Consider the following 26,911-nt stretch of genomic DNA (forward strand, 5'->3'; position numbering starts at 1 on the left):
GCATTTTGTTGATGGTTGAACATTTGTTTTCCTCATCATTTTGACACCAGAGGTAATTGCCATTCCTGAAGTATTCTCTCGCTACCATTACAAAGCAACTGTTAGGGACAAATTAATTATGAAGAATCTCGTTATGACAGATTAATAGGCCAACAGAGGAGATTTCTTTTTCTTCTTTCAGGCAACTGAATAGTAAAATCTAACAGCTCCTGTATAACTGCTAGAAACATGTGCTTCTCTGTAAGCCAACACATATTTTGTTGGAATGGGGAATTTACAAAACTAGGACTAGAGTATAGAGTGGGTTTCCAAGCTTGCTTTTATTGAGCTTTTGGTTTCCCAATATCATGTGCCAAAATGCGCTTGAGTCTGGGCATTGCCATATGGAGGGGAGGTCTTCGTGGTTGGTATTGGACCAATGTCTTCTGTCTGGGTCATGGTTGAGCAGCATCATGAAAGCTTGGAAGTGAGGAATGCTGGCCTTATGGATTTGATGGATTTTAGAACAAGACATAAAGTTATTATCTGGATTGCTTTATTGCCACTAAGGGTTCCCTGTGTCAGGGAGGTCCGATCTGATGTGCTGGTTGAGTTCCAAATGGCCAATGATATTCTGTCTGCTGTGTCCCCCTGGAAGTTGCAGACTACCTGCCCCAAATTATTCTTCTGGGGTGCTTTCTGGGGACTGTTGTGATGTGGCCCACAGATGGCTGCCGCCTTCTAGTGGAGGTGATCGAGGCACCTTGCCTCCTTGTGACTGAAGTGTTCCGTTAAAGCCCAGGGGAGGATGAGTTTGAAATATCTGAATTGTTCATGGCCGTGTTTAGAAGCTCACCCAATTTATGTGTAGTCAGGACAGCAATTCAAGTAGACTTGGTAATTGTGCTCTGAAAGAGGCAGTTACATATGTATCTCACAGTTGACTGGCTACTATGGGATGCTGGTGAATCCCAGGTGCTGATGAGCACACAGTTAAAAAGGAGCCTATTTTAGGCTTCAGAATAGGCATAATGTAGATTTAAAGAAGGTCTTGGAGGAGGCCTGTTCATGATCTCAGCTTTGCCTTCTTTGACGTCTCACTCGAGTTGTCAGGCAGTAGTGACTCAGCAAAGGATCTCTCTAGTTGAGACCAGAGTCCCCTCTTACCACTTCCAGCCAAGTGCTTGTACATGCAGCACTCTGTCCCTGCCCAGGAAAGGAATGAATCTTCAGTGGTATTCAACGCACAGCCCCCCTTCATGCCATGATGTCCTTAATGAGAGAACAGGGAAGCTCCACTCTTTTCCAGAGACCAAATCAAGACCATGTTTAGCCCATTTTCCATCTTCTCCTGCCTGCTGATGTCAACTCCCAGTTTCACTGTGACTTCATCCTTCTTCATGGGATCTGTGTATCTCTGTGTGGAGTATGTAAATGCTTTAATATTAAATATTTGAGGCTAGAAGTCATAGATAGCATTACTTTTGAATTACTAGCATCTGATTTCATTGCTTTGCTTCATGTCCATCTTGTGTAGTGCTAATTCTCTATGGTCATTTTTGGCATGCAAATTTTGTCTTTGGGACTATTCACAGTGATTGTATTATGCCAGCAAGGTCTGATTCTTTGGAGGATCTTTGTCAGTATTATTTTGCTGTCAGGTTTTGCACTGATTGCCTTTTGTCTTGAGTTTACCTTCTAGCCAAGGTTAGAAATTACCTATCTTTGGCTAGCCTGTTGATGGAGAGTGCCTCTCGCCTGTTATCTCCACTGCAGTGTCATCTTTGTTTTTTCTTGTCCAGCATTAGCCTTTTATACCAGATTCTCCCCCTTTTGTCAAAGGAACCTTGACTTTTGCTTTTGTGAGATTCAGACCAAAACTTCTGGATTCCTAGATGGTGCTTTCTTTTTAAAATTGTGACAAGCGCTGCCTGATTTGCAGTTTTCTCCACAGAGAAGTTGTAACTGGGTGGTGATGGACCAGTCATCCCTTACCCTGCCCCTTGGGGTGCTTGCACAGGTGATCTGTGGTGATCAGCATCTTTTAAATCAAGAAAAATTAAACCCTATATTTCCACTTGATAAAGCCCATTTCCTGCTATTTGTAGTTGCTTCTCTGAAAGGTTGGGGGATAAGGGTAGGGATGTTCCTTCACAGGCAGTTGTGCAGAAATCTGTTTTAGAATGTCCTAGGCCAAACCACTCTTAAATACTGACCAGTCACTTTGATCCTGGATGGGAGGTAACCTGGAGATGGAGGATTTCTCCTCCTTTTCTTCTTGGCTGTGTGCCCAGCTCTCCATGCACTCATAATGTTTCCTGTTGCACCCAATTCCTCATAAATAAAATAATGGCTGACAGTGAGTCTGCAGGTGGAGGGACACTCCATTTTCTTAAAATTAGAACAGCTTTACTGACTATTTTAGTCTAGGTTCTTATAATACGTTTGACATTTACAAATGCAGCATCCCTGCCTCGTGGATGCTCATTCATCTCTTAGATGAGAGGGAAAACTCAACAACTGGCAATGGAAAGGGCAAAATGTTGAATATGTAATTGTATATAAAGATGATCTCAGTTTTATTCCCTTCACAACCTTGGTGAGCCACAGCAAAGTGCAGGGGAGACATGTACAATATTGTTCATTGTGATACCAGCTGCAAGAAAGGTAATTGCCTCTGGTACTGCTGGGGGTAATTCCTTCTGCTTATTGTAGGAGCAAAAGTAATCTACTCTGGGTAATGAATAGCCAACATGCGGCCTCACCTGGGCTCTCCTTTTGTTCATCTCAGTTTGGTACCATGTCAAATATTCATATGTTTTTCTTTATTAAACTACTATCTCATGCTATTTTAAAGTGGCACTCTTAAAGCCAAGATAGGTTCTCTCTCTTGCTTGTGTTCCTAGTAGCTGTAAGGATTCAGTAGACCAAATGCTACCCTGACTGGCACCCACATAAGCCCATTTTTTCCACAGTCTGCTTCCATTGGCACCTGCACAAACCTATTGTTTTCAGTGAGAAAGCACAGGAGTGGCTGAAAGGAAGGATCTGACCTTCTAATTGCAGTTTAACAAGTGTATTGATTGTGTATGAATCAGAAGAGACACCAGCTCGGTCTCCCTTAGTGGTGACATGCTAATAGACACCATCTGCCTTTCTTGGTGTGGAGCTGTGTGGTGTTAACTGGATGGAAAAGCTGGAGTAATTTATATATATATATTTTTCACTGAAGTCAGCAACCCTGACTGATACCCAGAAGGGAACAGAGCTGCTGAGTAACAAGGGGACATTTCTTGGGTTTTGTTTTTTTCAACATAGGCACTTTTAAAAGTAGAACTGCACTTTGCCATTGATGATGACTTACTGGCACCGCAGCCACTGTCTATCTGTTGGATGTGGTGCTATGACAGTGACTGCAGTTTTTTGGAATTGACAGTGTAATCCCACGGTTGTTATCTTCACTGACTTCCTCGTCAATCCAATTTAATCACTTCTAGGTATTTCATGTGTTACTGTCTCTCTCCTATGGGAAGAATTCTGTGCTTTAAAGGTCAGAGCTTCTTAGATTAAAGAAGGGGAATGGAATCTGCCTCTGTCAGTTTGGTAAGGGGCTGTATTGAGATCTCTAGAGAGACTTCAATGGAAACTCTTCTTTCTGAGTTCCGTGACCAAGCTGAATGCTGGTGCCCATCTGCGTGACTGTAAGAGAGGGAGCCTGCTTGCTCTACTCCCCTGACCATTGGAGTGACCTGCCAGGGGAGAAGTTGCATATGTACAAGGGGGAGAAGCTGCTGTTGCATGGTTTAATCGCCTGATGTTGACTCAAATAGGTCCTGACTGGAGGTCAGCTGTGACGTGCAGCTGGTAGGGTGAGATTCGACTGTTGGGAAGAGAAATATGTCAGCCCAGATTCTTCGGTGTTGACAAAGTGGATGTGATGATTTCTCCCCTCCAGCTGCAACGGCTGCCTCTGCGCTTCCTTCTTCCCTGCACGCCCACACTAGGAGAGCAGACTGTGTGAAGCTACCTTGTTTTGACCCTCAGCTGCTGAACTAGATGAGACTTAGCTGAGCTTTCTCCATCTTTCCTTTGGTGCTTGAGCCATGCATACTGATAAACCTCACCTGTCTGTGTGTCTTTCAGTGTATCTTCTGTCTGTTGGTGCATCCTGTAGAGTCCATGGCTTTTCCAGCTCCATTTTATTGCAGGATTGGGTGTGGGCACTAAGGAAGGAGGCTGTCAGATGTCCGTCCTCATCATTCACTTCACTTTGAAGGCTAGGAGTATTCAATATTGAACAGATTCCCTTGATACTCATTTCATCTCATCTTCCACCTCTTCACTAACCCTAGTAATACCCTGTATGTTTCCCTTCCCATTTACAGTGTCTGACCTCTTGAGTAGTTGGAAAATGTTACCAGGTCAGCCTTCTTGTTTTATTACTGAGGACAAATCATGAAACTCTTTTCTCTTTTTCACTCTACTGGTTCTTTGGACTTACAGTGGCTCCTGATGTACTCTACCTTGTTTGTTTTGTTCTCTCTATCTGAGACTTCAGATCTTTTTTTAAGTGAAGAGACCATCTCTACACGCCTCCCCCTGATAAAATGCCTCCCTCTGCATAGCCATAAATGTATGTGCTTCAGTGAGAGCTAATTCCTACTGTGGCTCTTCCCCCATCCTCCATGGCCCAGGACCAGACCTCACTTCCCATGCTACTGCCTTCCCAGGGTTTCCTTACATGGACATAGCTGTCTGGGGAATGTTTTCCCTTCAGGTAATTTTTGCTGCACAACATCATCTCTTGCTGTTCAGCCAGTAGTCTACGGTTTCTGTAGGGTGTGTCAGCAGCTCCTGTTTAGGGAACACACCTGAATGTAACACACATCTCGGTTGGTCTTGTTCCTTATAGCAACTGAAAATAGCAAATAAAATGGGGCTTAATAGGACTGATGGCTGGGAGCCCTCCACTACAGCTAAACACAAAGACATATAAGATGGTGTCTTTACAGCTCTCAGCTTGTTTTCACTGCCATCCCACATGGTCTGATCCAAGCTGAGCTGAATTAATTTTGTTAGCAAGATTTTGAGAGATGCTGCGTCAAATTTATTATCATTTCACCTGCCTCTGTAACAGGAGCTGCAGGCACTGTGATCAATGGATCGAGACACGTGCTTAATTTCACTGCAGCTTCTGTAAATGTCTCTCTGCCTTCTGCAGCCATGCTGTTGAATTACTTCCTATCCTCCATGGGTGCTCTGCAACAAAGCACAGGACAGATCTCTTTGTATACCAACCCTATCAAGACAACAAGGCACTGAGGGCACTTTTGGATACCTGCTGACTTTGCAAGTGTTATACATTTGTGTATACATAGGTCTGGCCCTTCCTTCTCATGCAAATCTGATCAGATCTTATCCTCATATGTAGGTACCATTCACATAAGTGTACATGCCCAAGAAGAGAGCCCGTGTGAAGAACCTGTTGTACAGGCGCAGGGTAAAACAGCTTCAAGAGCAGAACCTGTTCACTGGAGGTGATGTCTGTAGGTGTAAAGGACTCAGCTTGACTCTCAGATTACTGTATTCAACAGTTTGATCTGGAACTGTTAGTGAGAGAGAATAGACAGGTAATGCTATAGCCGTAGAAGTGCTATGTCCTGGTTATTTTAGCATGTTACTTTCCCCTTGTCTCTTACCATCCCTTCCCTGTGATCCTTGTTCTTCATGTTCAGGAGACTTAGACAGAATAGTGCATTCTATCACGGAGGTGTCTAAAGGGGAAACAGCTGCTCCCTTTTGATTTTTCTCCTGAACTGCCCCACAGATAACTAATTGCAGCTCAGTTGCTTCCATTAGCTATTTACCTAAAATTGAGCTGGCTAATGAAAATGTTTCTAATTAATACGAGGCAGATTAAAACTCATTACAGCAAGGTCGTCAGTAATGAGAGATAATCAGAGCACAAATGACCAAGCTTGGAGCAAAATGAAGATGGAACACGAGCAGGCGATCAGTGCTGGTTGTGCATGCACCAGCCAGCAAGGGCAGGGTTCAGCAAGGTGACTGCAGGTGCTCTGTGCTGCGGTTGAGGAACACTGCTTCCTCCTCTCCAGAGCAGCTTGGGAAGTGACTGGCTGAAGAGATGGACCTTAGCCCAGTATAAATGTTTCCTGAATCAATTGGCATCTCAAACTAAGGGTCTATTGCTGGGCCATCCCTTAGTCACCTGTGCAGATTGTTAGGAACTATGTTGTGAGTCAGGGTATTAGAGGGAAGAGCGTGGGAGTATGTGTAGCATAGGTGGGAGATCAGTGTCTGTGTGCGCTTGTGTGTGGAAATTCAGAGTCCTGATGAATCAGATGGTGGGAGCTTGCACATCTGTTCAGCATGAAATTGGCTGGCCTAGGTTTGGAAAAGTCGCTTGTGATTTCCAGGGAAGTTTTGCACAAATCATGAAATGTGTTTGCTTTAATTTCAGCTGTCTTTAGCACTGGTGATACAAGGCCCCAGCACCAACACCAGATTTCAGCTGTCTGATGTGGGCTTACCATGTATATCCTTCCATTTGTACAGAGTTCACTGGTCATCCTGCTAGTGACTCTTTGTTCCTGTATTTGTGAAACTGAGAAGCTAAGAAATTGTCTCTTTAGTCTAGGGGATCATCTCTGTCCTTCATCCTTTGCAAGCTATAAAGCTTGCTTTCTTCCTGGTTGTCCCACTGGCAACCAACTGTTGTGCCCAAATTTCTGAAGGATCTTGATCTCTGCTAGGAATATTTTGAGCTATGGAAGACAAAACTGAGAATTAGGGGGATGTCTTTTTAACCAGGGTTTGCACCAAGGGGAACTAACTAACAAGTATGGGTCTGAAAAGGTAACAATGTACCTGCCTAAGTGGGAACATACAGAATGCCCTACTCTCATATGGGCAAGCAGAGACCCATAGGTATATCTTTAGGAATGATATACGTAACTTACACAAATAATGAATTACTATAGAGTGAGGTGCATTGCACCAAGAGTTATTCCAGTCCAAAGATGTGGATCTGTCTGTGATCAGCAGTATGATCAGTATTGGTATAAGGAAGCATTTGAATGGAAATATCTGGTGTGCCTAGGAATGAGCTTTTGTAAAAGGTAGACAGGAAAGATAGTACAAAAAGGAGGCAATAACAATTCCATTTAGAGCTGTGTGTCTCCCTGCAGCATCCCTGCTGTCAGTCAGTTTGATTACCAGGCTGATAGTGTCAGTGAAGGCTACAGTAGCTTATATTAACTGTATGCTTATTCAGATTTGTTGAAAGAGGAGATAACAGCCCCTTAGACACAACTACACTGTCATTGCAATGGGTTCTAGGTTTTCTGTTGCTGTTTTTAAAGCACCCAAGTACATATTCACTTCACCAGTAGCTGTATCCTCCCTAATCATCCTCACAGATCTTTTGGCATGGCACTTGATTTCAGTCTCTCGCTGCGTTAAATTGAGGTGGACATCCTTTCATTTTTCTCTGGTTTATGCTGTCCTGGATCATCGAAAGCTGTTCTGAAGTTTTACTAGCCGTGTGCATATGACCCTGTCATTATCAGGGGTGGAAGAGAAAAGAGCTGTGACCAGATTCCTTTTCTGCCTTCTCTGACATGTCTTTTCTCCTTCCCCAACTTAGTTGTTTTGGGGATACCCACTACAGAGGTGTGATGACATCCTCTCTTCCCTCTGTATGGAGTCCAAGTGACAGCCTGGGTCTTCCAGTCCAGCCTCCTGCTCCTGCAGGCATTCCTGGGAGAGCTGTCTCATCCATCATCAATGTCCCAAATCCTTGCAATGGCAGGTAATTTAGTAAGTACAGAAGATCCTTGGAAGCAGTTTGAACCCCCGCAGAAGGGGTGACCGATTTAACCTGAATGTGAGAGCTGGATACACCAAATAGGTTCTTTAAAGATTTTAATGTTGCACCCCACTTGTATTCTGTCTCTCACTGTGGCTAATCCATAGGGTAATTTTTGTCTTGATGCCTTGAGCAAGAGTGTTGAAAGCCCTTTAGACATTTTATTACATGTAATGTTCTTATGAGTCTGTAAAATGGGGGATAGCGATCCTGAGTTTTGTAAAGAGCTTTGTGAAAGCACTCTTAGGGATTAAAAGCTCCATATAAAATCAGGTATGGTTGTTTTATCATAAATGTCTAAAGCCTTTCTGAATGCCATTAAGCTCTTGGTTTCTCTATCCTCTGACAGTGAGTGCCACTGGTTAATGCTATACTGTGCAAAATGAGATGTAAAAAAAAAAAATTAAAAAAAGGTTGTTGCTTTGTGGAATGCCCTATTATTTGCTGTTTTGTGAGAGCTGGAAATACGAATGGGAGATTTTATTATTTCTTATAACTCTTCTCTCTTATGCATCAACTCTCTCTAATCTGAACAGTCCTCTAACAATTCAGATCTCTTTTTTAACACTCTTTTCAAGTCCATGATCAATTTTCCCTGTCCTTCTCTGTTCTCTTCTTTTTCTTGTGTACCTCTTTTTGTGATGGGATGTCCAGAATCCAAGGTGAGGTTGTTCTTTCAATTCATACAATGGCATTTTGATATTTTTAATGTTTTTCTCTTTTCCTTTCTTAACACAGTCAAACAGCTTGTTTGGGTTTTTCTGACTCCCACTGTGCATTGAGCAGGTGCCTTCACTGAGCTGTCCACAGCAATGTGGTCCAAGTGTTAGGTGGTTACAGTCAATTTAGAGCCCATCAGTGTGTGCGGGAAGGATAAATTGGACCTTCCAATATGTGTAACCTTGCAGCCATCAATGCTGATGGTGATATGCCAGTCTATTGATTGTTCACCTATCTTTGGTAGGGACTTGGTAGGACTTATTTTTCCATAGTGGTGAATAATTTCTGTTGCATCTCATGCAGTTTTTGTCACTGCACCGTTCTCTCCTTTGCCTTTCACTAGCAGGGAAATGAAACCTTGGTGTAAGAATGGGTGTAATGGGACACTCTGCTGTTTGTTTTTGAGAGTGGTGTGGGTCAACCCGTTTATAGTAGAGAGCCCCTTCTGCCTTGTGGGCGCTACTTGGACCTGTTTCCCTTTTCATCACATTTCTCAGTGTTTCTAGTGCTAGTTCAGCCTTACTGGAAGTAACAGCATTGCAGGTGCTAATGTAGACAGGGCTTCTGCAGTATCACCTCATCTAAAAGAGCTCAGAGCAGGTTGAAATGAAGCTGTGGGAAAAACATCACTAAATGTTGCAGCCTTGTCTGAACTAGAGAGTCACCCACTGCTGCTGGCTGTAGTGCTGGGCTTGGTGTTGCAGAGAGGGAATTCTGGGAATGGGATAAAATGAGCAAGTGATGTTCTTGCATCTTCTACAATAATTAGTTTCACTCTTTATGATTGAAAGTCCCAGTAAATATCTTCCTTTTCTCTTCTGTTGAACATTGCGTTAACATGCTCAGAGTGTTTTAGTGGACTAGTGAAGAATGATTTTTTTCCTCTCAAAATCACTGTTGGCTTTTTTCAGTCATATCACATTTAGCTAGATGATTTTTAGTACTTTCTATAATTATTGTCTCAACTAATTTAGTTGATACAGAATAAAAGCTTGCAGGACCATAATTTCCCAGATTACTCTGGATTTTTCTTAAAAACAGGGCAACATTTGTTCCCCTTCAGTCCTCTGGAAGCTAATGGTTTTAACCTGTGATCCCCTTTTTATTATGATTATTAGCATCTCAGCTACTTTTGGAATTAATCTGTAATTTTTATATGATTGAAGTTTTCAAGGTATTTTCTGGAGTCATCTTTCTTGAAATACTGTCTTGGAGAGCGTATCTCCATTGTAAGCAGTGGTGGGCAAGTTTCTCCTCAGTGTCCTGCCCGGTGCAGGAAGTTGCCTGTAGCAGAAGGCGCCTCCTTTCCCTTGCTCAGGTTGGGAGTAGGTGAGTGGCACCCTGTGGCGTGGAGCTGTTCCTGCTCACCCGTACAAGAGTGCTGTCTGGTATGGAGGGGAGAGGAGGAGCAGCCCTTTTAGCCCTGACCTCTGGGCAAAATCCAGCCTGATGTCCTTTGTGAGATGTCTGTGTTTGTAGTGTTCCTGGAGGCAACACTCCATCACTAGGATTTTCTGGTGACTTGTTTGTTATGTCTTTGACTAATTGCATTTCAAATTTTTTTTCTGCATTCCTAATCCTCATTTCACGTTTTGCCAGCTATGAGTATGCCCTTCAGGGTTGGAATGACTTTTCTGAAAGATTTTTCATATGAGGAGTGGCTTCCACCACTTACGTTACTGTCTTTAGTGGCCTTTCTGAGCCCTTTTGTCACCAGGTCTGTTACCAGATGCTCAGGTTTTCACCAGTATATTTTAACTTTGGTATTTATTTTCTTCTAAATTAATTCATTTATTTTTAAGACCAGGTTAGCATCTGCCAATTTGTGACATTTGCACGTCTGATGCTCTGAAGAGCAGTTCTTTGCCAAGGTCTCTGTGAGTAAAGGCTCCTTCAAAAGCATCAAAGTGACTTGAGAAACCAGGTCTGCTTGTACATCAAGGGTAAATTAAAAAATGTTCCTTTGCAGCTCTGCTTGCTGAGTATGTGCTTCATCCCAGAGGTGCCTCTTCTCCATATCTGACAGTTGTTACTTTTGCTATGGCCCATTTGGAACAATTTCAGTAATCACTGTTAATCGCAATCTACCCAGGGTTTAGGTAAACCACATGAGTCTGACACCCATGCTGTGGACCAATGGAGAATTTGTCCTGCTGAAATTTGGGAAAGAGGTTTGAGACAGAAAGAGATGCCCATAGGGACTGAGGAAAGAACCATATACACACTCAGACAGCATTTGGGATCTGAAGTGCTTCCTGAGGGAGGTAGTTCTTGGTAATCCTTGGTAAGTGAAATGCTTCCTTTCTCTGCAGCGTGTTCCTAGGCCTGATGCATACAAGGGGGTCCGTGTCTGACTAGCTGTTGTTCCCAGATCTTTTCCCTGATAAGAAGAGTCTTCAAGGTATTGCTTGTGCGACAAAGAGCAGTATCCTGTGAGATTTCTCAGAGAAAAGCTCAGAGCTATTCCAGGGGTTTCCATTTACCCTGCAGTTTTTTCAAGCTAGGACAGAAATGTGGGTCAACAGTATTGGACACAGCAGTGGGAACATGGCACTCTTACTTTGCCTATGATTAGGAGAAGGTCATCTATCAGAGAAACAAGTGCTGCGTCTGGACTGTGACCTAGCTTGGGGAGATCCAGGCAATTAGTAGATAGTGTTATGAACTTTTTTCTGCTAAAAATCCTGACCTGGTTGATAAGAAAAGAGACCTTGGAAGCTGCCTTCACAGTCCTACTTCATTCTCACTGTACTTCTGCCTCTAATGTGGGCTGGAGTTTTGTAAAATGTAGGGCTACAGATAGATTTCTTTCTTCTGAGGCAAGTTGCCTGGTCATACTCTGTCTTTCTAGCAGGGGCAGGAGCTGGCATTCCCTGGTCCAAATAGCCAGCTGGGGCAGCTGTCTCTTAGGAGTTTTAGCCAAGCCAGTTGTGAGAATGTGGTGGAGGATGCTGTGCATGGGAGTTTTGTTCTGTTTTGTTCCTGGAGTCCTCTGTAAGGATGCTTTTGTCTCTCTTGGCCAGGACTGCTGTGTCCATGAGGCCAGCTGGGTTCTCTACAGGGTGGATAAGTTTGGGAGGGCCAAAATTTCCTCTCTCTTTTTTTGCTAGAGGAGAGAGAGGCTATTTCTGCCTCCTCCTCAGCAGTGACCAACAGGAAGATACACCCTGCATCCAAGTGTGTCTACAACCAGTTACATTTTCAGCTACATGAGTTTTCCATTCTGTTTTTTCCATCTCCCTTGGTGATCCGTGTGGGGCAGGTAGGTGCATTGGAGCCAGCACCTGTATCCCGAGCTGGCTGGCTGGCCTCATGCCCAGCACTGTGCTACAGCCCCAGGGTTGCTGCTGCTCTGCCCTGAGCCCTGCCGCAGCCTGGAGTCATTAGATGGGCTTCTGCTGTGCCTGTGGGAGGTCACAGGGCCCTGTGCTGGCTCGTGCTCAGTGCTGGGGTTTTTGGAGCGCATCTGCAAGGAGCCTTGCCACTGTTTCTCGCCAGTGCCCTGGGCTGTGGCTGCCTGATGCCTCGAGGTGGGTGGCCAGCCACTGCTCCCCTTCCCCTTCCCTGCTGGCGGGGGGTTTCCTGCCATGGCTGGAGGCAGTGGGCAGAGGGCGATTATTGGAGCTGCATAAAAGCTGTTTCCCTGTAATGGGTTGCACTCTCCGTGCTGTGACAAACTACCCAGCTGCTCTGGCTCCCTCCCTCCCACTACCTTCCTCTTTCATCCCATTACTCCGTCCCTGCTTCTCTTGCTCTCTCGTCCTCTTTCCCAGCTTCCTTTCCTTGTCCCCTTACGGTCTGCTTTTGCCCCTGCCACATGCAAGGGAGGAGAGCAGCGAAACAGCCAGAGCAGAGGCTTGCTTGTTACAGCAGGAGCTTTAAAGCTGGTGTGCAAAATGTAGCACAATAATGTGGGAGACTTCAGGCATGCTCAAGGATGTTATTTTCTGCCTATGTATTTGCGAGTGCTTTTGAGCAGGCAATATGCTGGGCGAGGCTCACTCACCTAGCGTGAGTTATCCTTGCCCCTGCACACCCACCTAACAAAGTGTGTGTGTGTGCATGTGTGCATCAAGCTGTCAAGTCTCACACTCAGCGTGTGAGACTCGCACATTAGGCTTTCTTCTTACAGTCCCTTAGGCCTGTGTTTCTTGCACTTGAAGGTCAGCACCCAGTCTGTCCCCCTGACGTGTTTCTAAATGCGAGATACTCCCCCAGTCCTGTGATGTGACATGGCACTGCTCTGCACGGAGGGCAAAGTTAGCCATTAAATGGGGGTGGGGTGGGGTGGGTGATATTCATGTATGTTTGTGGTGGTGTTCCTTTCTGACATGTATTTCGAGGCATTTGTTAGAGTCTCTCACCACAGGATCTTGGGCAGATGAAGTCTACAGACACAGGATTTGACCTTTAATGTCTTCTGACACAGAAGCCAGAGGAATTAGGAGCCTTCATACAGATAGGTGTCAGACATTAACAGGAGATGGTGCAGAGTTATTTTTTGTCATTGATTTGTTTAGATTTTATTAATGTATCAGGGTAAACTTATCTGAAGTTTATTAAAGAATATTGAATATAGCTGTGTCCTTGGCAGAAGGCTTTTCTAGTGAGAGTAATAAAGGTAGAATAAATCATTGTCACTGACTGGTCTGTTCTTGAGAGGCAGAATGAACCTCAGGAGCTGAAATCCAGATCAGGCAAGTGGTTGGTGATCGGTTTTGTCATTTGATGGCTGCATTTTGGCCAATGTGAGCAAAGCTCTCAAGCCTTCTAATTCTTAGTTTATAAAACTGCTGTCACTGCGGACTTTGTTGTCAATGTAAGCAGTAAGACCAAGACCTGGCTGGACTGGAGGGATCCTGTTTCCCCTTTGGTGTGTCAGAGTAAGCTGAGGAGGATGAAGGACTGCCCATATATTGTCCTCCTCACTGCCAGATAGACATCTGTAGTTTTGATTTTTAACAGATTCTTCTTCCAAATTCGTGGAATTTTCTGGGATGGTATCTGTCATTTTCTTCTCACTTTAATTCATTGCACTCACACTAAGAATCCAACATACACATTTGTGATCCTGACTTGTCTTTTGACAAGGGGTTCCCAAACTGTGTGTTGTAGCGGTGGATCACAGTGACAAACCAATGCTGCCCTATAGCTAGACATCTTATTCTCTGCAAGGATGTAGCCCTGGACAGAGCCAAAAACTAATGTGCTGCCACTGATCATGGTGCCTGTGCAAACAAGTGTCAAAGCCCCTTATACTCTTGGAGCATCTTGCCCTGGTCTGGTTCAGCCCGTCTAAATCAGGACAGAGTCCTAATACTTAGCTGACACATTAGATGATGATGCACAAATTCAAGAAAGGAAATCCCTGGTCTGTTTAAGTACTGGACAAATAAAAGGTACATATGTGGGCATGTGCATGTAACAGCGAAAGGGCTTGGCTGACGTTCTGGTCTCTCCTGTAGGTGCACCTGCGCTCTGCTGAGCGCCTCCGGGAGCTGTGCTGCGCCAACCGAGGCACCTTCATCAAGGTGGGACAGCACCTGGGAGCGCTTGACTACCTGCTGCCTGAGGAGTACACCCGCACCCTCAAAGTGCTGCACAGCCAGGCCCCGCAGAGCACCAGGCAGGAGATTGAGCAAGTTATCCGTGAGGATCTGGGCAAAGAGGTAGGGGCAGCCATAGCCTGTGTTGGCTTCTCAGGCCTCAGCAAGCCCTGGGCATCTAGAGGAAGGAAAACAGGAACAAGGAGGTCCCTGGTGATTCTCAGTTGCAAGAGATACCAAGGGGAGATATCTCCTCCTTGTACCTGGGAGAATGCCATGCTAATTTTCCCTGTCCATTGATGGGCATTATTGGCAAGCTTAGGAAAGGAAAAGATAACAGAGGATTAAGAGTGTGAAAGCTGCCAGGTGGAAATGGCAGGACTCAGCAGAGCAGAGTACCCCAAAGGTTATGCCAAGACTAACAGGGCTGCTGGAAGTCAGGATGGAGGGCTGTCTGCCATACAGAGGTGTGTGAGCTGGAGGTATTGATGTTCAGGACAAAGATATATTAGCAGAGCTCTGTGAGAGATGACTGCACTCTCCTGGCTGCACTAGACCAATTCCAGCTAGCACTGACAGCCGTTTACTTTCTTGAGCCCCTAATTAACCCCCAAAGAAAATAATAACATAATTTAGTTTTGGTGTTTGCAGTCAGGTAATGCAGTAGCCCAGGAGTCTGTGTCACCATTAACCCTCAGCAGCCCACAGCACTGAGATCAGAGGTAGGTGCCTGTGTTCATTAGATGTAAGGGAAGTAACTGCAGTATTTGGAGACGGTGTTCTGCTACTCTGCATCTTGCCCCTTACAAGATGTCTCCTTCCTTACACTCCAGCCCAGGTTGAGGAGAGGCATTTCAAGGATCACAACTGACATGGTGAGAGGGAGGCAGGAGGCAACAGTGTGCAAAGGCAATGGTAGAGAGGGTGCATGTGATGGGGAGGAAGACATGAGGTTGAAGAAGGGAAGCAGTGTGTATATCTGTTGTTGCTCATATATAGAGGTTTGTGGAGCTGTTTTGGGCTGTCTGACTGTGTGGTAAGGAGGTATGGGGGGGGAACATGATGGGGTAAATGAAGTATTTGTACCTAGTGGGTATATTATGGGTAGATTTGGATGGGGTGGGTCTGCCTATGTGTAGTTTAAGGGTCTAGGTATTGTCTAGTCAGGAATGACAATTACTATTTCCCTGCAGTTTAATGGCAGGGTTAATGTCAGCCCCTGACCTGCAAGATGCTCCCTCTCTCAGCACTGCATCCTTGCAGCATGGCTGGTACTAGCTGTGCTTCATAACTCAGTGGATAGATGGAGCAGGGCAGGTTGGATGCTCCTTGCAGACCCCTGCTGCTCCATGGGCCTCCATCTGGCAGTTTCCCCTCCCCAGGAGCTGCAGAAAGCCACCCCAAGGTTAACCCCCATTAAATTACCACAGCAGCCACCTTTGGCTCAGTTTGTGTGGCATCTCTCAGAGGATGAGTCAGGTGCTTGGAGGTGGGCAGTTTTCTCTCAAGTGTGTGTTCGGTTGCCACTGATACACCCTGGTTTCTTTCAGCTTTTTGGGAGCTAGACGAACCCTCCATGCGTCATTGATTCCCAGCGAGGCAGCTCGAATCCAGTCTCCACTGCAGCCTTCCCTCTTAGTATTCACTTCACCCACATGGGCAGTGCTGGGCAGTATTTAATTTTAAAGAGACAGAGGGAGGGAGGAAAAAAAGGTAGAAATGAGAAGAAATAGACAGAGAGGAAATGCTAATGAGAGAAAGAGAGCGATGATGAAAGAGAGAAATGAAGAGAATGACATATAAAAATAAAGGAGCTGGTGAAACTGGGAAGTATTAAAAGCCGGGGTAAATGCCTGTGTCCATTAGTTACAAGGTACCAAATCAAGGTATTTAAAAAAAGGATTTGGGGAACCTAATGCACCAAAGTTGTCTTTGCTGGATCCCAGAGGATTTAATAGGGTTACTTCAAGAACAAATTTAATTCCAGTGTAGCTACATCCTCAGTACATTTTAAATATGATATACTTAGCTGAAATATAGATGGCAGAAGGGCAAGGTGAAATGTCAAGGCAGAGGAGAGTGCAAAGAGGGGTCCTGAAACCTTCCCCTTGGGGCCAGCATCACACCTGAGAACTTGCAGATGAATTCAAATAGAAGAGAAAATGACAGTGAGGGAACCTTCCCAGGACACCTAGGCCTAACCCTGCTGCTCTCGAATTCAGTGGTAAGGCTTCCAGTTCCCCCATCAGGCACAAGAGCAGGCTCAGATGAATCTCAAGTGTAGCCAAGAAGTAATTACATACAGTTTGGATCAGTGCAGAACAAATGGGAGAAATACAGAACTGGAAATAGAGAGATACTTGGGGAGGAATGTGACAAGGTGACAGATTAGGCAAGAGATTGCAAAAGGTCATGAAGATCAAAAAAGCCAATTTCGTGTATAGAAGCATTGTATCTTCAATCAGTTAGAAATAGTCTGTTTTCTGATGTGACCTAAGAATCTTATCAGAGGCTTGGCTGTTTGACAAATGGAGTGGTTTTGTGGGACAACTGGCATAAATGGAGACCATGCCAATGGGACTGATCTTTGAGCAAAGTCAGAGGGCTTGTGAGGTAGGTTTACAGTAGTTCAACATGGCTCTGTTGTCACTACGCAGACTTGCATGACACCCTGCTGATGGGGGGGTCTCCCATTCTAGTCTGGCATTGTGGCTGGAGACTGGAAGCTGCAGCATGTAGCTCTGCTGCATGAGCTAATGGACTGATTTAAAGGCAAATGGCACGTGTGCTGATCTGACACAGAAGGAGAAGCATCATATATGCTGACTAGTGGGTTGCCCTGTCAAACCCTGTTTTAAGTCTAGGGGGAATCTGTGTACCTATCAGGGATCATTGGGATAAAAATAATCAGTAGTGAGCAGATGCTGTCTTTCTCATCTTAGCCACAGTGGTCTGGCTAAGTAATCACAGAATCATTCAGGTTGGAAAAGGCCCTTGGGATCATCAAGTCCAACCATCAGCCCTATGCTACAAAGTTCTCCCCTTCACCATATCCCCCAACATCACATCCAAATGACCCTTAAACACTTCCAGGGATGGTGACTCCACCACCTCCCTGGGCAGCCTATTCTACTGTCTGACCACTCTTTCTGTGAAAATTTTTTTCCTAATGTCCAGTCTAAACCTCCCCTGTTGCAGTTTAAAGCCATTCCCCCTTGTTCTATCACTAATTACCTGTGAGAAGAGACCAGCACCAACCTCTCTACAATGTCCTTTCAGGTAGCTGTAGAGAGTGATGGGGTCTCCCCTTAGCCTTCTCCTCCTCAAACTGAACAGTCCCAGCTCCTTCAATTGCTCCTCATAGGATTTGTTCTCCAGGCCCTTCACCAGCTTCGTTGCCCTCCTCTGCACTCACTCCAGCACCTCAATATCTCTCTCATATTGAGGTGCCCAAAACTGGACACAATACTCAAGGTGTGGCCTCACCAGTGCAGAGTACAGGGGGACTGTCACCTCCCTACTTCTGCTGGTCACACTATTTCTAATACAAGCCAGGATGCCGTTGGCTTTCTTGGCCACCTGGGCACACTGCTGGTTCATGTTCAGCTGCTTGTCAATTAGAACCCCCAGATCCTTTTCTTCCAGACAGCTCTCCAGCCACACCTCCCCAAGCCTGTAGTGATGCATGGGAGGTGATCATTCTCGTAAGTGTTGTATGCAAGAAGTTGAGATGAGGTTTGGGATTCTCAGGGTAACATGAGTAGTAGCAGTGGGAGAGGCTTCACAAAGAAATCTTTAAAATTACTCCTGGAAACAATCACCAGCAAGACCATAGAGTAGGATTCTTAAGGGGAGACAGTGGAGATGCCACAGGTTGGGTTTGTTCTGGATGTATTCCTTGGAGCAGTTGGAAAAAGCTGTGTGCGTAAGAATGGATGATGAGATATGATTGAAAGAGTCTTTCCTACCTCTATTTTCATCTTCCTTGCTTGAACAAGGTTCTGAAAGTGAAAAGGTGTCAAGCGTGGAAAATTAAAGTGGAACGAGTATGTTCCCTAGCCCACAATTGTAATTTTCTCTGCAGAGCTATTAATGACACAGGGAAAGATAGCTGGTTCATCTAAGCTCTCTAACTCAACAAAGTGCATGCAGAGCAGAGCCAGGCAACTTCTGGTGAAATGTGGACACCAGACATTTAGGGAGAAAGACTGATGAGGGGCTCTGGAAGATAAATCTTTCAGAGTGGCTGCACCTTAAAAACACAAAATCGTTGTGCTTAGAAACTAGAAATGATGAAAGAAATGTTTTGCCAGCACTGGGATTAGGAGCATTTTCTACCTCTGGCAGGTCTGTTGGAAGGGACTGGCTTGTGGCTGTGGGATACAGGGATACTGGGGAGGTTATGTCAGTTTGGTCCCAGAGCTGAGATGCAGAACCCAGGTCACCTCTGAGTTTGGCCAAGCCAGTTCCACCAGACAGCCCTTCAGTGTCTGTCGGGAAGGTTTCTTCTAGGTCTTTCTGTATGTGATTTCCATGGACGAGGTGGTCGGAGGAGCTAATCACTCATTGCTAAGACTGACCGGACAATTGTGAAACTCTCCCCTTTCAAAAGTACATCTGCTTCTCTCTGCTCTGATGAAGGCCATTCCAGAGCATCCTTCCTCATGGGACTGAGTGGCTGCAGAATGACTTGGCAGCTTTTACAAGCCTGCTCTTCCAAATATCCTTGGTGCCTTTCTGTTGTCTGGCTCCACTGCTGTCCAGTGTAGACCCTGATATGGCTCTGTGGGTCTCACTTCTCTGCCACTGTGCAGTGATAATGAGTTTAGATACTGTGACATCTCCTCGCTTTGCTGTGTTCTCCTATCTACACCAACACAGTTTTACCTCTTTCTAGTCCTAAAATACCTCCTGTTTTGCAGTCATATTACATGTCCCTGTAGGCCACAGCATAGCTCTACCTGTTCAGCACCACCATAATCCCTTTCCTGTGTACAGCAAGACATCATTTTCCAGAGCCCATTGCTCATCAGTTTCCAGCCCATCCTCACACACTGGCATTTTGTAATCAACTTTCTGAACTTTTCCCCAAGACTTATTTTCCCTCTCAGTGTGTTTTTGTACTCCATATGCTATCCCGGCTTTAACTCATGTTGGAGGTAATTTTTCTTGGTGGGAGATAATCCCTCCCTCCCCATCTCTCACCACTGTCCTTTCAGAAATATCCCAGTTCCTCCACCTGTGTTCCTTTCTGGCAGGTTGCCATCAGGCTAGTTCTCTGGTTCCTGCTCCTCTGTCTGGTCTAAGGTTGTGCGGTTGGTGATTAGAGCGAGGATAAAGTTAACATCCCCATGAGGCCAGTGTGGTCCCAGGTAGAGTCTTTCCCGTCCTGGTGGGGTGCCTGTGTGGTGTGGCTGCCCAGGTGCCCTGTGTCCAGGCTGCGTCTTTGCCTGGGGGGTGAGGGGCTGGTGTAGGGCCCAGGGCAGGCCTTGCCTGCCATGAAAGTGAGGGTGTCTCCATCCTTCTTGCCCCTTGACTTACCCTCACATCTCTGGGCTGTTGCTAAGAGTTGTTGAAGCTGTTGCAGAGATGAGTGGAAATTGCTGAAGCTGGGCAGTCTCAGATGCTACTAAGTGAGGGATCCCAAGAAATCCTGACGCCACGTATCCGCATCTACAGACATACTTATACCATTGCTGGTGAGTTCGCTGTGCTCCAGGAAGGCTGAGAGGCAAAACAGGCTCCACAGGGAGAACAGATCAGTGATTGAATGTGTTGGTTCCAGAGCTTGCTTTGTTCAAATCTGGGAGAAAGGGCTGGGGAGAGCCCAGAGGTCAAGGCTTGTCTCTGCTGAAGCCAAATCATGTAAAGGGCTTAAGTAAATGGAAGGACAATCATCTGGAAGGATGTCATTCTAGCTCTGCTTTGTGGGGAGTGCAGGTAATGGGAAGTAGTTTCTAATTGCTTGATTAGCCAGCACCTCCAAGGAGACCATCCTTTTCATCCACAGTTAATTGTGGCTTTTACCTGTTTTTCAAGGACTATTTTGCCATTTGCAAGAAGCCTCCTGCAGCCATGCAGTAATGGAGCTCGCTGATTGAGCAGGACAGGATATGTCAATGGTTTGACTGTGATTTGTAAGCAAAGCATGTGTGGTAGAGGAACCTCCTGTGCTGTGGTTTCTGAAGCAGGATGCATTTTCACAGTGCTGTTTGGAGGGACCCAGCCTTAGGTTAAAGGGCTTTGCTGTCCTTGGATTCTCTCTGCTGTACCTGGCATGGCATCAGTGCTGTGTGGTAAGAAACAGATACCCCTTGTCTGAGAAGTCATTGTCCCTGCAGCAAAACCGTGGCTAAGAAGGATCCTCCCCTTTGTCCCTTTACTTTAAATTGCTTCCAAGGTTCCCACAGTGTTTTCTAGGTTGGGTACATGAGCGTTATTCATCCACTGTTGAAGTGTACCTATATACACCTGGGAGCATGGTCACTCCAATGATGTGCAGCAATGCCATGTGGCCATTTGACAGGTTGAGACAAAAATTGTATGCCCGTCTGAACCTGCCATGGGAAAGATTTAGGATGAGACCACAGCTAATTCCCACAGCAAGAGACTTCTCTGCCCTCGAACTGTTAGAATATAAGACAAGACAGAGGGAGTAGAAGAGACTTCTCTTTTTACTCCTATTTCTGTACGCATTCCTGGTACAGCGTGGCAGCCTTTGCTGTGCCAGTGACAGAGAGGGCAAACTGAGTCCCTTCCTTCTGGAACTGTTGATTAGTATGTAAGCTCTGGCAAGACATATGCTTACTTCTGATTTGCAGAACTATTGAAGCAGTGCTCAGCCCTGTGGGAGAGAGCAGCTAGACCTTCAATAGACTGTTGAGTATTACACTGCATGTCCTACAGCATCCAAGTTGTTCACAAGGGAATATGAGCCACTTTCTGTAGCTGGCTCCATATGTTGCCCTAGAGAAGATTCATTTACCCTGCTAGATCACAAGATCTTCAGGTCATGATTCTGCAGATCCTGTTATGGCCCCAGGAAGCATCTTCCTAGGCTGGCAGTGTTAGCTAGCCCATCCAGGGTGCCAGGACACGTGTTTGCTTCCTCTGGTGTTGCACAGCCTTGTGGATGAGTGTTCTGCCCAAAAACACTGACATGTGGCACAGTCAGCACATGGGTGTTTTCGTTGTAGCTTGGGACTGATGCTGAATGGCTCTGCTGAACACCCGGGTTGCCTGTAGCTTGTGGCTTTGGTTCTGTCCTTAAGTGGCCCGCTCCAGCAACACTGTGCCAAGTTGTTCTGTGAAGTTGGTCTTCACGTACATCACTAACAGACACAGGGTAACTAGGTTAGGTCAGCAGGAGCCTCTTCTGCCTGCTAGGGGTGTTACGTCCGTTGCAGGAAATCTCCTCTTCCTGCATGACTTTACCCACCCTTCATTACCCACCAGAGTGGAGGCTGGGCTGTGATGACCATTAATCTGACAGTGTGAGGGGCTGGGAAGTGGGATGGGAAGATTTGGCCCTTCTCCCACCCCTCTGAGCCTCTCAGTAGGCCCGTCAGGGTTTCCAAGCAGCCGTCAATAAAAAACACATTTGTATTAAAACTATAATGAGGAATAAAAAAACTTCACTTTTTTTTTTCAATAACTTGGGATATAAAAAAGAGATTTTTATCAATTATGAAAAGGATTTTGGCCATAAAAAGGTAATTTAAAGAGTCTGAGATGGATGGCGAATAGCATTAATGTCACCCAGAACAAATGGGCCCGCATTACTCAGCTGAAAAGCAGGAGTGGCTGCCTGTGCAGGTCCCGCTGCTGCTGCAGCCTCTGCCATGCTCTCCCTGCCTTGCCTCTGGTAAGAGGCCCCAGTCACTGGCAGATCTCAGTGTGGCTGCCTCTACACCGAGCCCTCGTGCAGGCAGTAGCTGCTCAGAACCGCTGCTCCACTGCCAAGGGCAGACAGGGAAAGCAAACAGGGAGCTTAGTGTGGCTCAGGTGGTCCACCTTGCTTTGTTCCTTGTGTCCTTGCTCACTCTGTTTGCAAGCTCCAGTGTTACTGACCCTTAGTGTCACACCAAGGACAACCTGATGTCCTTACTGCCAGGGAAGATTTGGGACAGGGTGCTCCCTCCTTCCATGGGTTTTCTCTCTGCTCACAGCTCCTGGGAGACTCTGTCTGAGTCCTGTTCATGGCAGCCTCTTCCTGGGTGCTCAGAGCCCGATTGCCTAAGAGAGGGAAGGTTTTGTGAATAGATTAGAGGATAATCTCCTTTGGCTTCCTTCAAGTTAATAAGATTTACAATACAGGAGGTTAGACAGTGGATTTTCTGAAGGATTTTTTGGAGGGCCTTCTGCAAGGAAGTGAAGGATTTGAGATCAGAAATTGCAATAGGGAATGGCCTGGTAAGGAATAGTTCTGATATGCATGCTTAGTGACATTTTTTTCTTTAATTTACAAATTCTTTAGGTGCCTGGGGGTTAGTGTATGACATAGCTGCATGGAATTTGTTGGCTCACAGTGTCTTGGGTGCAGATGGTAAGCTCTGTTCAGTACGGTTTTCTCAGAGTTTTGATGACACCTGAAGTGTTGCTGTGATGTGAATGAATTTTGGCTGGCAATGCACCCACAGCTGTGTCGGGCTGTGCTCAGTGTCCACATCCTGCGGAGGTGGATGTGCTGCACAGCAGTGCTCTAGCATTGGCAGAAACCACCTCTCAGCACATGGGTAACCCTTCCAGTTCCAAACAATCACTGGAAATCACTATCTGTAACTGGGATTAATAGTCCTTATGTGGCCTTCTTGCATATGGAGACTTTCTTTTTTCAAATCATGACATGTGTCTCATTTGCTCAGCAATCTCTATGCATTTATGACACAGCAGGATCTGGGCAGGGGCAGAAACACTGAGCTGCCATGTGGAGGAACTGGCTTCTGTTTCAAAGCCTGCTGCTGATACACTCAGAAATATTCTTACTTGATGCTCAGATCTAGATACAGGCTGGGTTTATTATGCCTGATTTTTCTCTGAGGGAGCAGGGAATCCTGTCATCTGCCTGCCCACTGATCTTTTACTATCCTACTTTATTTTGCCTGGTTAGCATCTTCTGTTTTCTTTCTGAATTTTATGTCTGCCCAGTTACTTGGCTCTTGACCCATTGGGAGCCTGAAAACATGATGCAGTGAGTCTGCGATTTTTGGCAATAGGTTATTTGTGGATGAAACAAATGACATAAGATTAAGTATGGAGTTACAGAGGCCAACCTTGGCATATCTGCATTTTCCTAATGTGCAGAATAAACACATAGCATTTTTGTGTTTTTTTAAAACGTACAGTGATCTAATACGATCTGTTTTATGACACTTCTGGGATCTGTCTGACAGACAGCTCCTGATTCTATGGAAGGATGCTGAACTACAGAAAGCACTTCAACCTTGCCTGCAGGTTTTCTTCCCTGTGAAAAAGCTGCTATGGGTGAGAACGTTGGAAATTCTCCTCATGGGAAGCCTCACATTCAACATTCTCTCGTGTTTTGAGAATTGAAGCAAAAATTGGGATCTAAGGGGTCTCAGAGGTCTTTCCACCATTAGTGAGCAAAGTGTGTTAGTCCCTAGTAGGCAGGCCAGCCTGAGGGAGAGGAAGTTTTCTCATGTTCCCTTTGGAAATCAAGTTATGTTTGTGAACATTAAGCACATTTTGCACTTATTTTCTGTAAGCTTTGCAGTGCTTTGGTTTTACTGGATGCATGGTTCAGAGCCAAACCTGTGAAGCTGTCTGTGACAACTGAAGCAATAAACTCACATGACCTATTGCTTTTGCCAGGAGAGCTCAGCTGAAGCAAACCCACGAGTTTCTCTCTTACAAAGCTCACATAACCACTCCATCTCAAATTGGCAAGTTCTTGGAAGAGGTTGTTCAGCATCAGCCCTTCCAAATTTCAAATGATTAGTAGAAAATATACACTAGTTGGCTCATTTCAGGTAATGAACGAAACTGAGATGGTATCGGTTGTGAGTGAAGAGCAAAGCTAATTTTGCCAAACACCTTATTGGATGTAACTGTTTGGTTCAGGTCTATTAACTGTTATTCCCATTTATCAAGAAAGACTAGAAGGAGGCTAGAGCAATTAAAATTACCAGGGCTTGTTAAGAGAGGTTATACTAAAGAAGTCTTTCCATGTAACTTTTGCTGCCTTGTCCTTTGTGAACTGCTAGTGCTTTTGCCCTGGCTGCCAAGAAAACCTCTAATCCCAAGCCTCCTGTCCCAGACTGTCTTTTGGACTGTAACCTAACTTTTTACTTCTCCTTTATTTTCCTTTTATTTGAAAGAGCTGTGAGGCTGGTTCTTAATGGGATATCCTGTCAAAGGCCTTTGTCAATCCTTTGCAATTATCAGGACCAGCTCAGGGAATACAGGTTGGCTGCTCCAATCTAAACATTTGAGACACTGAGTGGTTCTCAGTGAGTGAGCAGGGAGGAAGGGATGGGTATGGACTGTACTGGTTCTGTGGGTCTTATCTCTCCTTTGAGTGCACACCATAGCACACAGTGTGTTGAGTTGAGCATCTCCAGTGACTGAGTGTCTTGTACTCAATGAAGGAGGACATGCAGCCTGACAGGTAGCAGGTTTGGGGCTACTTTCTCCTGGATTTGCTCTCCACGGGGCATGTCTGGAGTGGATCTCAATCCTTGGCTCTTCTTTGGTGAGGTGACTCCCTGGGTTATGATGAGGTGTTTTCTGAGATGGGTACCCCTGTTTACATTAGGTAGAATCCACCAAACTGCTTTACCTCATCCACAGGAGCCCAATTTTGAACTGTAGGAAACAGAGCTAGATACCAGTCAGTGTTTAGAGGCTCCCTGTCCTGTTCCTATTCCAGAGGCTGACTCTCTTGTTTCATCTGTTTTTGAGCTGCGTGGGCCCTAGGGAAGGAAGTAGGGCAATTGGATTCTGGCTCTAGAATAGTGGGTTGCTGGATTGCTCAGAAATGCATATGAATTAATCAAAATTAACCCCCTACCTTTTGTTTCCTTAGCCCACTTTTCTCCTTGTAACAACCTCTAGCAGTACACCCTGGGGGTGCCAGAGGAGAACTTACATTCAAGGTGGAAGACAAACGAGCTGTTTCCCACTGCACTCTGGACTGGCAGCCATTCCCTTTGCAACGCTTGTCACCCTGCAGTGGCAGCAGCAATGCTAGGCCTGTAAGTGTAGTTGATTTATGTTAACTGTTGAAACGATAATGTTTAATCTGTAAAGTGCTAATCTATTTTTTATGTTGATTATGAATAGGCCAGCTGTGCCTACTTTCCTATTCATAGAGTTTAGTGAACAAGCCCATTTCACAGGCTGGCTTTGGAGGGTGATTTACATGAGAGCAGACACTGTTTTAAGGAGAGTAAATCAGCTGAGTTACACCACTGAACCAGGGACCTGGCAGCCCAACAAGAAGATCTGGGGGCAAGGAAAAGAAACGGTGAGAAAGAGGAGGAAGAGGCAGATAATAAATAAACTGTAGAAGGAGCAGATGGATCAGAACAGAGATGTGAGAAGTAGGAGAAATATGGTCTGGAGAAGAAAGGAGAGGTTGATATTCAGAGGAGAGATTGACAAGAAGGAAACAGGAAATGATGTGGCTGGCTTAGCACAGGACTTTCCTCTCTGGATCAGTGCAGAGAGCTCTGGGCTCCAGGGTTTATATGACTGGTCATTAGGGGATGCATGGAACCCCTTCCCCAGCATGGTGCCAGTGATGCTGTTGGCAGAGTCAGTCGTGGATTTAATTTACCGTGCAGTTGTCTCTCTTGAACGACTCTTCTGGATCTCTGTACATTTTTTCTGAGAGTAGACTGCAAAGGATAAAAACTCCAGGGTCTCATCCAGATCTCTTTGTGAGTTATTCTACCTTGACTTCAGTCCCTGCACCTTGTTCTCTGTGGTGTGGACTGCTGTACAGCTGTGACTCTTGCTTTGACTGGCCTGTCAATATCTCATCAATGCACAGTCACCACCAGTAACTGGTTTATAAGCTTTACATCTTAAGGCTTTACTACTTTTTTAGCATCTTTCTTCTAAAGTAGTGACCTCATTATATCCCTTCCTTGATACAAATTCAATTCAGGCAGAGCTGCCCACATCTGCCAGGCTACATGTACTTCCATGTCCACCTCAGATCCTCACTCCTACTTCCCTGTCCTATTACTCTGGGGCAATGCTGTGCTTCAATAAAACTTTATTACGCTTGCATCGATGTAATCATGACCACAGACTGAGGAAGGAACGTAGCTGGGCAGAATCTGGCTGGGACTGGGCTTTGCCCTTAGTGTGTTTTCATTGTACTGTGCCTCTGTCCACCCTGGTGACAGGCTGCTGGATTGTGCAATGCTGCTTCTGTCATTCCTGCTCTTTGTCCCAGGCCTAGAAACACTTTCGCCTCATCCCTTTCTGAGAAGACAGATAAAAGCGTTCCACATAGTACTCACAGGAGTATGCCTCCCTCTCTCTGTTGTAGGAGCTGGAGTAGAAGTGTCTGTCAGTGTAACCTATACTCACATATATGCAGTGCTGTCCTGCTAGATATGTGCCCTGCAACGTAGCCCTCCTCTCCCCCTGCACACCCTGCCTCTGCACACACCCAAACACCTGTCCTGACCCTGTTCTTCTCTTGCCTCTCTGTGGATGGAGGATTTTGCCTACCATTCCCCACACAAACTGTGCACACAAATGCACTGCCCCATGGCTCCTCCTTAATTCTCTGAGCAAGCCCTGG

The 26,911-nt window shown here is 45.5% G+C and overlaps 1 protein-coding gene across 8 annotated transcripts in view; it reads left to right on the plus strand.

Moving 5' to 3' along the window:
• The window catches only part of ADCK1 (aarF domain containing kinase 1), an 81,864-nt gene that overhangs the window by 16,866 nt on the left and 38,087 nt on the right, over window positions 1-26,911 (plus strand). For 6 of the 8 annotated variants that reach the window (XM_074868512.1, XM_074868517.1, XM_074868518.1 and 3 more), the window contains exon 4: window positions 14,053-14,256. The exons of 1 other annotated variant lie outside the window; for it this stretch is intronic. In XM_074868512.1, coding sequence (XP_074724613.1) covers window positions 14,053-14,256 — 204 coding nt within the window. Of the gene's footprint in view, window positions 1-12,446; window positions 12,847-14,052; window positions 14,257-26,911 lie in introns of those variants that run through there. One more of the 8 variants, XM_074868519.1, reaches the window with a different exon arrangement.

This window comes from Strix uralensis, chromosome 4 (genome assembly GCF_047716275.1).
Source record: "Strix uralensis isolate ZFMK-TIS-50842 chromosome 4, bStrUra1, whole genome shotgun sequence".
In the NCBI taxonomy this organism is placed as follows: Eukaryota; Metazoa; Chordata; class Aves; order Strigiformes; family Strigidae; genus Strix; species Strix uralensis.